General features: G+C 37.4%; 1 protein-coding gene and 1 long non-coding RNA gene across 2 annotated transcripts; one reads left to right on the plus strand and one right to left on the minus strand.

Moving 5' to 3' along the window:
* The first annotated feature begins 2,333 nt into the window (after nt 1-2,333).
* LOC135727890 (uncharacterized) lies at nt 2,334-4,740 on the plus strand. The gene is made up of 2 exons (XR_012335465.1): nt 2,334-3,826; nt 4,485-4,740. It is a non-coding gene; the product is annotated as an uncharacterized lncRNA (long non-coding RNA).
* A 3,964-nt stretch (nt 4,741-8,704) lies between these two features.
* Nucleotides 8,705-12,552, minus strand: lratd2a (LRAT domain containing 2a). The gene has a single exon (XM_065292806.2). The coding sequence runs from the start codon at nt 12,125-12,127 to the stop codon at nt 11,345-11,347; it is 783 nt and encodes a 260-aa protein (XP_065148878.1). The 5' UTR covers nt 12,128-12,552; the 3' UTR covers nt 8,705-11,344.
* Nucleotides 12,553-13,929: the final 1,377 nt, after the last annotated feature.

Here is a 13,929-nt window from a genome sequence, read left to right on the forward strand (position 1 = left end):
TATGGGAAGTATATTTTTTGGAAATTAATTGTTAATTTACTTTTTTAGCATACTAGGATCTCACTTCATTAGAAGTGTGACTTCTGTACACTTTATACAGTACACTATAAAATAAGTGTATTTTTAGTTGCATATCAGAGTACTTTCATAAAATACGTTAGAATAATAAAATGTAGGCTATACACTGCATGAAAAGAGCTGTATCCAGACAAATACGGATGGGAAATCCCTGCTAAACTTTAGGTTTGCCAGATAAATGAGGCAGAGTGCTTGGAAACGTAATACTCAGAAGTAAACTCGTGAAACATCCAGAAACCTTGTGTATATGGATGTATACTGGTGGAAGTTTCTAGGAATCCTCACAGCTGGTTGTAAGGAGTGCTGGTTGTGAGGTGTGAAGGGTTAATGACAGAGTTGCTGTCTCTGTTTTCAAAGCTGGGTGGGGGGTTCAAGGCAGCACATAACATAAAAACATTATATATCTACAAGTGTGTTTACTAAATACATGTATTATTATGCTAATGTAATTTAATTGATAAAGGTTTTTTTTATTTAAGAAAATCTGAGCATCACTCAAAATAACTGTCAACATGTTTGTCAACTAAACATGTTTTGTAAACGTTATACATTTTATAAAAATATTTAATATTTTTATTATTGATAAAGTATAAAGAACAAATCAGTGTGAAAACGCAGATTATAAAAAGTACATAAAGTGCCAGCAGAGGATCCAAAATAATGAAAAAAAAAAAAAAACATCCAATGCAACTTGGAAATTGTAGTCAAAATACATCTACAGCAGCATGCTAAAGCAGTACCAACGCCAGGGCAAAAGACTCAAATTCCCAGAATGCACCTGCACCCACCCATTCATTCCCACCAATCAGGATCAACGGCATTTTTCAAACCGCTACTGACTCGTTTTCATGCTAAACAGTACGGCTGAGGTAAGTTTGACTTTCATTCCTTTACATCGCGCAGATCTGTTCCATATTTGTTCCTATTTTGTTCTTCACTGTGATTATTTTTGTCTTTATGCGAGAAGTGTTTTAATTTAAAGCACACACAGGAAACATTAAGAGTAAGTTATACACTGTACACAGTAACGTTAGGAACTTGAACATGCGGTTTTTCAGTGAGCAAAGTAACATGCAAAATGCCTGATAAACGAATCAATTCGATGTTTAAAACTTTAAAAATAAAACGGCAAGATTACTTGTGTTGGAGATGTTCAGCTAACTGTAGCAAATGGCTCTTTCTGCTATTTTAAACGATAACCTTAGACGATTTCTGTTGTTTAAAAGCTCATTGCTGTAGGTAAGTTCTGATAGATGCTGCTTATTTTGCAAGCCTGTTTTAATAGCTTTATTCTGTTTAGTAACCAAGCCAGCTTCACTTTAAGTTTAAGATAAACTAACGTTAGATGTTGTTGTAAAGAAGCTTGGAGTCAAAATATATTTTAAAGTTGTATGATTGTCTTCTTTTTTAATATGATGTCTATCCATGTTTGTGTTTACAGAGGTCATGTACCATGTGGTCGACCTTGCTGACGCTGAAGAGGTTTCTGTGTAAAAATGATGTAAGTTAAGTTTAATCTTTTAATTTAATATTGTTTTAATTCATGCCCATGTCATGCTGGCTACCAGTCAAATATCGCATACAATTAAAAATACTATTAATCACCAATAAAACCTTAAAAGGCCCAGCACCTTCGTATCTTAGAGAATTAATATCAGAATACAATCCAACACGTACACTGCGGTCGCAAAATTCTGGTCTCTTAATTTTCCCTAGAATATCAAAAGTGTCTAAGCTCTGAAATGATTTGCCAACTGGTATCTGTGAATCAGACACAGTCAATCACTTTAAATCTAAAGGGACACTTCACCCATTTGTATTAAGCTTTGTATCTTTAGAACCCCAGTCATGTTTTTGAATGGTCATGCATCATTTCCTGAGACAGGAGAAATACAGATTTCAGTGTTGCACTTCCTTCTTTCAATGATGTAAAAAATTATAATTTTGCATCATTGAAAGAAGGAAGTCCAATATCTTTGTTGAGGTGGTGAGACTACAAACACCCCTTTTTTAGTCAAATAGGCACCAAATTCGAAATGTATGTTACATTTCCACTACAAATATGAGACACTTTCAATAAAGATTAATGTTTCTACAGGTGAAATGCTCCATTAAAGGATAATTCTGGTATTTAACACTTTGAGTCTTATTTCTGGTTTGTTTTGGATGAATTACAGTGATGGACACTGAAATTTTGACAATGGGTCGTGTCTTTTTTTGACTCGTTTAGAAGCGTCTCTTCACTGCTTCAGAGTGGAAGTCAAGGGTCATGCACAAACATGTCATTAAAACAACACTTAACCTTCATTTTCAAAACTGTCCCTTACGAATATTAACCATGGTTTTATTGTGGTAAAAGTGTAGTAACCATGTTTTTTTTGGTCAATTGATTACTATGAGCAAAACCATGGTTTTACTACACTAACCATGGTTTAACTATGGTTTTTGAAAACCATGGTTGTCAAAACCATTGTTATTTTGTGGTAGCTATGGTTTTACTACAGTAACCATGGTTTTTTTGGTCTTAACTGTAGTAAAACCATGGTTAATTTTCGTAAGGGGTGCTACTCACCGAGTGGTTCTTGGTGTTCGTTGATGATTAAAAACAAGTAGTGTAGCGAAATACAGTTTCTGTGGTGTTTTATTTGGCATTTTGTAAAATTCCATTGACTTCTCTTGGAAGACTCATTGCTCGCTGATATATCACTCTGCCGCCGGAAATGGAAAAGGGTCTGTTTACATCTGGTTGTAGTTTTTTCGCTCGGTTTCTCTCAAAAGGCTAGCATGAGCAGAGCAACTGTGCCCTCGGAGTAGGGCACAAATTTTTCCCATATTTGATGGCTCAGTGACCAGCCTTAGGTTTGAATTTGAGCTCGATTGTGACTGTCTATACGCTAGACACCAAGTTCCGTTCAGCATCCTTGTTAGGCAAAGTGGTTGTCGCCATCAAGTGGTCAAGAGTGTGCTAACGCTTCAGACTCAAATATAGAGCGGAAGTATATACGTGGTTGTGAGGTGTCTGAAAAAATAGATCCACTATAGCAAATAACACGGATTGAAATCATACATTGCTCTGATATATTTGTTTTTAATCATCAACGAACACCACAAACCACTCTGTGAGTAGCACAGTTTTGAAAATGAACGTTAAGTGTTGTTTTAATGACATGTTTGTGCATGGCCCTTGACTTCCATTCTGAAGCAGTCAAGAGACGCTTCTAAACAAGTTAAAAAGTCAAGACACGACCCATTGTCAAAATTTCAGTGACCATCACTGTAGTTCATCCAAAACAAACCAGAAATGAGACTCAAAGTGTTTAATACCGGAATTATTCTTTAAGACTTTTTTTCTTTAACAAAGCATTCACATAATTTGTCTAGTAAATTATACTTATCTCGCAAAAGTTAGCTTGTACGGAACAAAGCATTCACATAACTCGTCTGGGTAATTTACTAATGCCGCAATAGCTAGCCTGTCTGGAACCGAGCAGATATTAAAACACAACACTGTGTGACACTGCATTACATGTGAATGGCCCCTACGCTAATAGGATTTTGTTTCTCTCTCCCTGTCTCGTCCTCAAACCCGAGGACATTGAGACAAACAGACCAGTTCTGGCTGCCGTGGAGGTCAACACACCACTGATCTACTGGCTGCCCTTCAACGTGATGCCCAGCCGATGCCTGACCACCGACGGAACTAGGGCTGCACGATAAGTCGCATGTGTTTGTCAGGCGCATCTCCTCAGTAATGCCGGTTCCTTGATTAGTATTAAATCGCCATCAGCTGTTTTCAGATGTAGCAGCTTTAACTACACAGAGCCGTAGTTCACTGACAATCGGGGCAATTTCGCATTAATTATCGCGGACGTATCGGCTGCGATATGTATGCGATATGGCCCAGCTTGTCAGGGAACTACGGCTCTGTAGTTAAAGCTGCTCCATCTGAAAACAGCTGATGGCGATTTAATACTAATCAAGGAACTGGCATTACTGAGGAGATGCGCCTGACAAACACATGCGATTTATCGTGCAGCCCTAGACGGAACCCGTTAAATCTCCTTATCCGTTTACATCCCATATATATATATATATATATATATGTGTATATCTTTTCCTCCTAGGACTTTTTGTTCCTCCCTGAGGTTTTTCTCCTAGGGTTTTTTTAACCCCGGGGAGTCAAGCAACATTGGCTTAACTTAGCACCCTCTTGTATACGAGACATTATTAATTTGCTCACTTGTAAAGTTTATTCATAGCCGCTGTATTTTGCTACTTATATTGTCTGTCGATTTTTCTGTTTCCCCTGCTTCTTTTAATGTAAAGCTGCTTTGAAACAACTACAAATTGTGAAAAGCGCTATATAAATAAAATTGAAATTGAAATGTCTCTTTCCTGTTTTACAGATGCAGTGAGGGAGTGATTCCCCAACATCGAGGTGGCAGAGATCCGGGACCTTCTACGGAGGAAGTGCAACAATGCCAGTTACAAGGCCTCCAGTAGTTCAAATCAGAGCTAGATGTCCATATAGTACAAGTTGTTCGCAATTGTTCTCTTCCCGGCATTTCAAAGAAAGTCGACTGTTTAAGGTTCCCCATTTTGCCAATATCTGTTTTGTGTGTTACTTTTGTGTCATTAATAAAGATCCTTTTTTGAAATGCAGTTTGTAATCTGTTTGTGTGCATTTGAACTGAATTGTTATATTATACACTTGTAGTGTAACAGCAATATTCATGCTTAAGTATAACAAAATGGGGATAAAAGTACAAATTAAATATACTTAAAATATAAAAAATACACTATAATAATATTGCACTGAAAGTACGTGTCTATGATGTTTAGGTTATAATTGAAATTCACTTTAAAAACATTATTATTGTCATAGTGGGACACTTTAAAAGCACTAAAAATAGTTAGGAAGTGCATTTGTAGAGCACTTGAAATATTACAGAGGCATACTAAATTAACATAGTTTATACTAATTATAAGTATGATAGCAGTATGCACAAAATGTACTTAAACACAACTATAATTTGTGCTGCAATGGCTTTTTAAGTGTATTTCCATTAAAATTGCAATACAATGCAATTGTACTGTAAGTGTGCTTAATTACTCATAAATCTTGATTTTCAGGAGTGTATTTTAGTGCACTTGAAGTTTAAAAAAAGTTGTTCCATTTTAGCATACTATTTACACTTGAAGTGTAATCAAATAGGTGTTAAGTTGAAGTTAATACATAATTGAGTACACTTAACTATACTTGGATTTGACGAAAATAGTACAAAATCTAGAAAATATACTTAGTACACTTTTTTTAAGTATATTTTTAATAGAATTTTTTTTCACCTGGGATGGATCAACACTTTACAGCACTTCACAGATTTTGACTTTTTGAGAAAGGCTGGAAGGAAGAAATTAAAGAGGGCACCATTAAATCATGCCATAGTTTGCTGGAAGCCATCCAATGAAACCTGAAATCTTTTTAAACGTTTGAAGAAAATGTATGATGAAGCTAAAATTGAGTTCTCTGGTCTTGAAGTAATTTGGCACCAAACAAATACAGCCTATAGCATCAAAGCCCAGGCTTGCATCCAATTGAAGATTTTTGGTGTCTTGCAAACCCGGTGTCAACCAACTTGATCTTTGTAAATCTGAAATTTTGGTTTGATAAAGAGGTGGCATGGGCTGGCAACTGCCAATATAAGTAAAACATTGCCACCCATCTCCAATGCCAGCATTGGTGTCCCAATGTGTAAAATATAAATGTAAATGTAAATTTTCGAATATTTTTTTAAGCCTTTTATTTAAAAAAGACTTTTGCTTAAATACTTCTGTCATTCACTGAAACTTTACAGAAAATTGAAATTACAAACATCACAGCAGCTGATTCATGTTTGCAACAGGATGCATAAGCAAATTGACTGCAAGTTCCTTCCTGTCTGTTACTGGCTTAAACTTCAATCTTCTTCTCTAGTTTCTCCTGTATGTGCAGTGAAAGACAATAATATGCTATTGTGTTAGGCTATTAAAAACGTGCTGCCATAGTTCACTGGTGCTCCACACCACAATGCTGAGTAATTTCCGACCATTTTTTTGCAATCACAAGCAAGCGTTATAAAGATGGTTTGGGTTCATCACCAATGACTCAAACTAAGCTTTATAAAAAGGCCATCTTGTAAAGATTTTAGGATATGCATGACAGAGTGTTTCACTTAATTTGAAATGTTTGAATCTGTTTAAATATTAAATACATTTGTAAAAGTCAATTGAAGTCCTCACATAACATGTCATAATGCAGCTGGATTTACATTATGAATCGGATATGAAAAGTCTATGATAATGAGAAAACAGGGAAACACATTGGTTTGGTTAAAATGCATGTTGACAAGTTCACAAGCCATTTATTAATTGAAAAGTGACCTTAACCTAGGATTTGATGAATGTGTCGATAAAACGTTTTGCTTTGAATATAATGTTTAGAGAATCTATAACACCTATTAAATATGTTTTTATTACACACTCTTAAAAATAAAGGGGATAAAAATAAAGAGTTCTTTCACAATAGTTGCGTTTTCATTAACCTTAAAAAATAAAAAATGTGCATTGAAAATACAAAAACACGTCAATTTCACAAAAACTTCAATATAAGGCAAAAAATTTTACATGTAATGTGGCTTTCCAGGAAATTTGAAAAGGATTGTATCGGGATATTTTGTTTGCTGATACTATGTTAATTAAAAAAATGCTAAATATTGATTTAGGCAGATTCAGGAACATAAATGGACACTACATTTTTTTTTAAATATGCTCATTTTACAGCTCCCCTAGAGTTAAACATTTGGGTTTTACCGTTTTGGAATCCATTCAGCTGATCTCCGGGTCTGAAAATAGTCCCCTTGGTAACTTTCAATAGCTGGAGACTATTTTCGGGCACTGCGTAATATCATTGCGCCTGTTGCAGCCATATTACAGCAGCAAAGTCCTTGATTAATACACCAGAATGAGAGTATAGTTCCTTGCCATACTGGCCTAGAAAAATCACAATTTTTTATTTTTTGTCTGTCTCAGTACACAATTTAACTAAAGAAGAGTCAAGTTTTAAAGCGACACCATGTAATTTTTCAACCTTCATAATAAATTTTCAAGACTCTTGTGATAGTACATCGACTTTAAATAGGTTGAATGCTTTTACTCATACTTTAAAATTTAGGTTTCGGGTAGTAACCAGAGCACAAAAAAACTACAAAATTCAATTGCTTTACGGCATACGTCACTTCCTCAACACATTTTTTTTTTGACGTGAATTTTGCTGGAGGCTACTTAAGGAGTGTAGAGAGCAACTTCTATTATGCGACTCTGTGGCACTGTGTTAGTGTCACGGACATATGACACGGGCGACCTGGGTTTGATTCCCCTTTAAGACAATTTTTATATAAACTCACGATCTTGATTCATTAATAAATGCGATCTTCTTTATAAATGACGGCAATTATCTTGCATATAGTTCCCTGTATTCAGATGCTGCATTCACGTGTTCACGTATTTACCTATCTTTTACTTTTTCTTTTACTGTCTATGGTATTTACATTACAATCCAGGATGCTATAGCAGTCAAACTTGCTGAAACTCACACAGTGTAAAACCAAACCCTATTCATTCACCAATCCCTATTCATTCACCAATCAGATCCGAGCGTTTCTCTCTTCTCTCTTCCTCATTTGCTGCGTTCCGCTGTCACTCGCGTGACGTATTACAAAGCAGCAGACCTAAACACATCGGATTACCTGGATTTGGAGTGAACATTTTCATACAAAAGAGAGGAAAAACAAGCGACAATGCGGAAAATCCTAGTGGCGAGGGAGAGAGGGACGATGCAACAATATTTGTTTTGAAAAAGGCAAGGAAATACTTCTGATCGTTTCTCAATTGGAAGGCTGCAGCCTCCGGAGGTCAAATATGCAGGCTGCATACGTCATCAAGCCTAGTTTATTAAGGTAAACTGAGCATTACATTCGCAAATCATAAGCATACTGCAACAATTTACGATTAACTAAGTATAACAGTCAACTTTATAATTGTCTTGATGACGTGTGCAGCTTAGAAATACGACATCCGGAGGCTGCAACCTTCAGATTGAGAAATGGCTTCTGCCACGAGTTCCTCATCAAAAAGTTATAACATGACTGCATTTCTCCCTGATGCCTCAAAATGTTGATCGTTTAGCGTTTAGTTTTTAGTTTAGTTTTAAGTTTTAAGGTTGGCCAGTTCTTTTCCTTTGCGACAGTGCTGCGGCGCGTGTGGCCTCTAGGGGCGCTAGGCGTGAAAAATACATGTCTAGCGCCCCCTAGTGGCCAAAAAGTTTCGCGGTGTGCCTTTAAACAGGAAAAATATCCAACTCTTTGGTCATTTTTTCACACGATGCTAATGGTCTAATCAGATTCAACTGATTATGCTAAGCTATGCTAAAAGACTTTCTGGAGCGCCTACCAATGAGAGCGAAGCAGTGGAGTTCACGTCATCCGTCTCTCGTCAGTTACTGGAGTGGATGTTACTCATTTGTCTATGACAACCAGATTTAGAAACGCCTCCTAACAACCTCTTTGAAAGGGACGAGCGACACACAGTGACAAAGTTGCTTGTAATGCGTATGCGGCTTTATCGTGAGAGAAAAATTACGTTTTAGTCGTAAAACAGGTCCTGCCTTTATATATTCTGAGGAACCTTTTATCCCTAAAGAAGCTTTTGTGAAACAGAAAGGTTCTGTGGTCTTAAAGGTTTTTAATAAAACCATACAGCCTGACAAAGAACCTTCACAAACTTTTAAAAGTGTGTTTTGAAATCCATGTGAACCGAAAAAGCTCTTCTCAGTATCCATCCCCAAACAGAAAGCAGTACTCAAGCAAAACCGAGAGACCCTACTATTTGGGAAACTATACATTTATGCAGCAGGATTGGGCCGAAACTGGTACTCACTGAACAAAGAAGAGTGTCACTGGTTCGGATCACATTGAAAACATCACTGACTAACTGCTCATTAGGGGGCTGTTGTCTCAAGCAGGCAATAGTGTTGGCTTTCCAATGATTCACAAAGCGTGTCTTGTTGTCTTTGTGGGTGGCCATTACTCACTCACAGTATGGCAGTTGTAATTACTTCCCTGTTCCCCGGCATCTCTGTGTTTACTCAGACCGGCCCTGTGGCAATGCGATTGGGCTCAAATCATAAAACACCCTTGCCTCCAGTAACAAAACATGTCATCTATGGCATATCTCGAAGTCAAGACTGCTGTACAGCCAGATAAGTCACAGTGAAAATGTGTTAACCTTGCAGACTCTCCGTGCTTTTCAAGGTTGACCACCTGGTGTTTTCTCATTAGCAAACTATGAGGTTCAAAGTCCAGTTTGGATAACGGAGATGACAGAATGGCGAGTCGCTACTTACAATGAAATGGTGCCTGTGGCATTTTCTAGTGTTCCTATTTGAGTTTTGTAGTTTTTGTGTTTGATCAAAGTGGAGAATATATAGTTATTTTATGCAATAATCTTCACAAACTGTTGCCCTCAGCCTCTTTTCTAAAGCTTCGCAACACCTCACACACATTCAGTAGCTCAAGTAGGAGGACAATTAAAGTAAAAGCCAACTTCGCGAGGCAGCCTCACAAATGAAAGTCATGGAGAGTTTACAACGTATTGAAGAGGCTCCTGAGGGCTTAAAGCATTAGCTGAATATTAAAACACCACATGACATGATACCCATCAGATTTTTAACATGAGTTCTTTTCATATGTGGCCTTTCAACTCAACCGCAGTGACTTCTAGTAATAAGTGCCTTTTCTATGAATGGCCGTTTCCCAATGAATGCATGTAATATAAAATAATAACTCGGAGAAAGAGGAGATTGCTGGATTCACAGTCATCATTTACTTGAACAGTTTGCTGCAATTTGTGTGCAACTCTGAAAGCACATATCTTAAATTATGGCTATTTATGAAACTCACAGAGCCTTGATTATACAACATAGAGAACATCTCACATCTTATCAACACCATCTAACTTAAAATATAGAGTGAATTCAGGTAGATTCTCTTTAGAAAAAAATGCTTTGTATAATGGGTAAAATTTGATCCAACCCTAACGCTGGTTTAAATTAACTCAGAAAATTTCCAGATTTTACCTAGCAGTGCTAGGTAACACATGCCAGCACAGGTTCATTGAAGCCCTATGGTTGGGTGTGTCCATAATCTCCCCAAACGAAACAAAATGCTGGTGAAATGCTGAAATCGGGTGCTTGGCCTGCCCTGCACACCTGAAATGTGACCAAGTAGGAGTCCATTATTAAAGGGGACATTTCACAAGACTTTTTTAAGATAAATCGTTGGTGTCCCCAAAGTATATAAGTGAAGTTTTAGCTGAAAATATTATATAGATAATTTATTTACCACTTTAGCTGTGAGCAAAACTGTGCCGTTTTTGGGTGTGTCCTTTTAAATGCAAATGAGCTGATCTCTGCACTAAATGGCAGTGCCATGGTTTGATAGTGCGGTATTATCCCCTTATGACATCACAAGGGGAGCCAAATTTTAATATCCTATTTTTCACATGCTTGCAGAGAATGATTTACCAATACTAAGTCACTGGGTTGATCTTTTTCACTCTTTCTAAATTTGATAGAAGAACTGTGGTCTTAATTATAACATTTAAACATGAAAAAAGTCATATTTTCATGATATGTCCCCTTTAAAGTTTAGTATTTTGCATACTTTACCCAACCACAACAAACAACTACAATAAAAAGTGTTGGGACAGTTTTCGACAGTCATCTGAACATATTTACTATAGTAAGCTGTAGTTAAATTCATATATATTTTAAACCTTACTATAGTAAATATTAAAACGACACTACTACAGTTTATTTGTTTACTAATACTATATAAGACACTATATTTAATAAACTATATAATAAACTATATTTTGTGTGCGTGTGAGTTTGTAGTATTATATAGCAATACTAGTGTACTACAATTTATTAGTTTATTATACTTTATAGTACAAATGCCTACAGCATTTTTTCATGAGGGAAGGTCAAAAAGTGTCCCAATCAACCTGAATTCACCCTATTATAACGGTGCATGAAAGTATTTTGATTTCCAACAGAAGGAAAATGAATTTTTCACCATATTACGTGATGTCAGATATCATCATATAGTACTGTACTGTATGTTGGCATAAATTCTCACTTTTGCTTGCACCTGTTGCGTCAATGAATTGCTTAACTTCCGCAATTGTTCAAATGATGAGCCAATTCCTGAATGACAGCGGCTTTACCGATCTGATCGTTTCTCCGTTTCTCCATAATTAAATCCTCCAGACTCTGAAACTCCAGCACGTGAGACTGTTTATCAGGCAGGAGCAGCTTTAATCTGTACGGCTGTTTTCCTATCCGTATCTCTCCCCCCATCTTAAACTCCCGTTTACCGAATCGGCACCAGGCGGCGAAACACTCGGAGTTCCTCCAGCTTAACTCCCGGTCCTTCGCGCCCACTTGCTCCATTGCGTTCTGCACCACCATGTCGGGACCGAGGGGTTTGAATTTATAAAGCTCGTTCACGATCCGTCCTCTCCTGCCCTGACTGGCATCAGTGAGGAAACTGTTCTTGATCTCCACCCGGTGCAGGTGCACCACCTGAAAGTCGCCGACGTACACAGCCCAGTGAGGGTATTGGTTGCCGGACACGAACTCCAGCACGTCCCCGGGCTTACATCGGTTTAATAAATCCTCCGGGCTGAACGTCTGCGCCACGGTCCTCTCGTAAATGCACTCGTCGCGATGATAAACGGCGCATTCCAGCTCGTTGCATCGCGCCTCTTCCTTATTCCGCTCTGGTCCATCAAGATGATGGAGGTTATGATCGTCCAGCTCGTCGTCGTCGCTCGCGAAAATGTACGAGACCCCGATCCGCGGGCCGTCGTCCTCGGTGTCAAGTCCGTTGGGGTCGCTCGTGGGAACTTCGGCGTAACTTAAGTGTGACAGTTTGTCAACCTGGTTGCCCATATATGCCACTTCACCGGCCGTGTGATGAAGTGAAGCGAGCTCCACCTGTTACGAGCAGACGAGCATATGGAAGTACTAAAACCCGCAACCCAATCACTTTAAATACTTTATTATCAAATAATCGCGTTGTTTTTCTGTCAAAAGTAACGGGATAGTGTACATCCAGATAAAATTGTTTATGTTAGTGTTCGTGGTGATGTGTAATCCACGCAGTTGGTCTGTTCATACCCGATGCCTCCGAAAAGAAACTTCTTGATGTACAGTATTGATGAAACGCGCCTAGAATTTTGCGACGGATTCCGTAAAGAAAAATATAACACAACACATATGGCACTGTTTGTCTGTCGCACAGCTTTGATCAAATTGTTTACGATGTTTGTAAGTGTACGTGCGGCTGTGTGTTGCCCGGGTGCGAACTAACAGGCAGAGAGCTGGAGGTAAAAAAAACATAAGCACAGCTACACACTTACACATGCTCCTGCATTTAAAGAGACAGAGCACCATTTTTACATCAATATAAACAACATAAAATATCCTAAAATCAGTTTACACGGGTATAATCAAAAATATAATTAGTAGTCATGTTACACATTTGATAATTACATTAGAATATTATGGGAGTACCTATCCACATGAAATCATATCTCTAGTGTACTATAATAGTAAGTATATTTTAGTATACTAGTAATCTCTAATATTAACTATAGCTAATTGATCATTAGTAGTAAATACCGTGATATACTTTTGAATATAGATTTAAAACTAGTTTAGGCCTATTATAATAATTAATATTGTACTACAGTATTTTTCATGTGTGATTTTCTAGCTTCCCTATAACATTTCCTAAACAGGGTTCCCACACCTTAGTTAACTTCAAATTTAAGGACCTTTCAAGGACATTCTAGGTGCAATACTCAAATTCAAGGACTAAATGTGGGGACACATTTTAAGTGAGAGCAAGGCTACATCGTGTTACCTTTTAAAATACATTGTTACAGACAGTTCCCTTTTGAGGGAACTCGTGCTGAGTCACTGAGGTGACACTTTGGGGACGCCTTCAGAGGTAAGTGCTCTGAATGTGTATATCAAATTCAACCAATGTGAGGCTTAATGACAAAGACAGGGTGACGTGGCAGCCAGGAAGTATATCGCTATTTGAAATATTGCCAAATACGGTGTTACAGGGATGCAGGAAGTATGGCAAGGGAGACGCGGCGTCTCATTCCCTTCTCAGGGAACAACAGTTACATATGTAAACCGAAACGTTTTTATGTGTCAAACGCAACTATGCAAAAAAGCATTTTGGTATGAATCAACATTCGCATACAGAAGAAATAAGCATTTAAAGGGAACAGTTTAGGACGTTTGCTTAAAAAGTCTACAATTTTTATGATATTATTCTACACTACACAGGGAATATGGATTTTTTCCAGAAAACTTCTTGCATAAAATATATTTAAGCACTTTCAATGACCTGAATTTATGTATGTATATTTTCAAAAATTTCCCAAGGTGTTGAATTCCCCCCCCCCCTCCATCAATAACTTTCAAGGACCCGTGGGAAACCTGCATATAATATAAACATTTTGTGAAGGCTTAGTTTTAAAAGCAAAACATATCAATTCAAATATTAATTATTAAGGAACAATAATATTAGATATATAACGAATAAAATTAAAGATTAAAACCAATAGACTCTTTACGTAGGCATGGAAAATAAAGAATGTTGTTTTTGTACAGCTGGGTTGGTTGACTGATACCCTTGTGTTATTCGATGACATGCCCCAATTTAGGGCCTCACT

This window comes from Paramisgurnus dabryanus, chromosome 19 (genome assembly GCF_030506205.2).
Source record: "Paramisgurnus dabryanus chromosome 19, PD_genome_1.1, whole genome shotgun sequence".
NCBI lineage: Eukaryota > Metazoa > Chordata > Actinopteri > Cypriniformes > Cobitidae > Paramisgurnus > Paramisgurnus dabryanus.

What these genes read in the sequence shown, in the direction of transcription:
- lratd2a (XM_065292806.2), bottom strand. Translation starts at nt 12,127, where the DNA reads ATGGGCAACCAGGTTGACAAACTGTCACACTTAAGTTACGCCGAAGTT.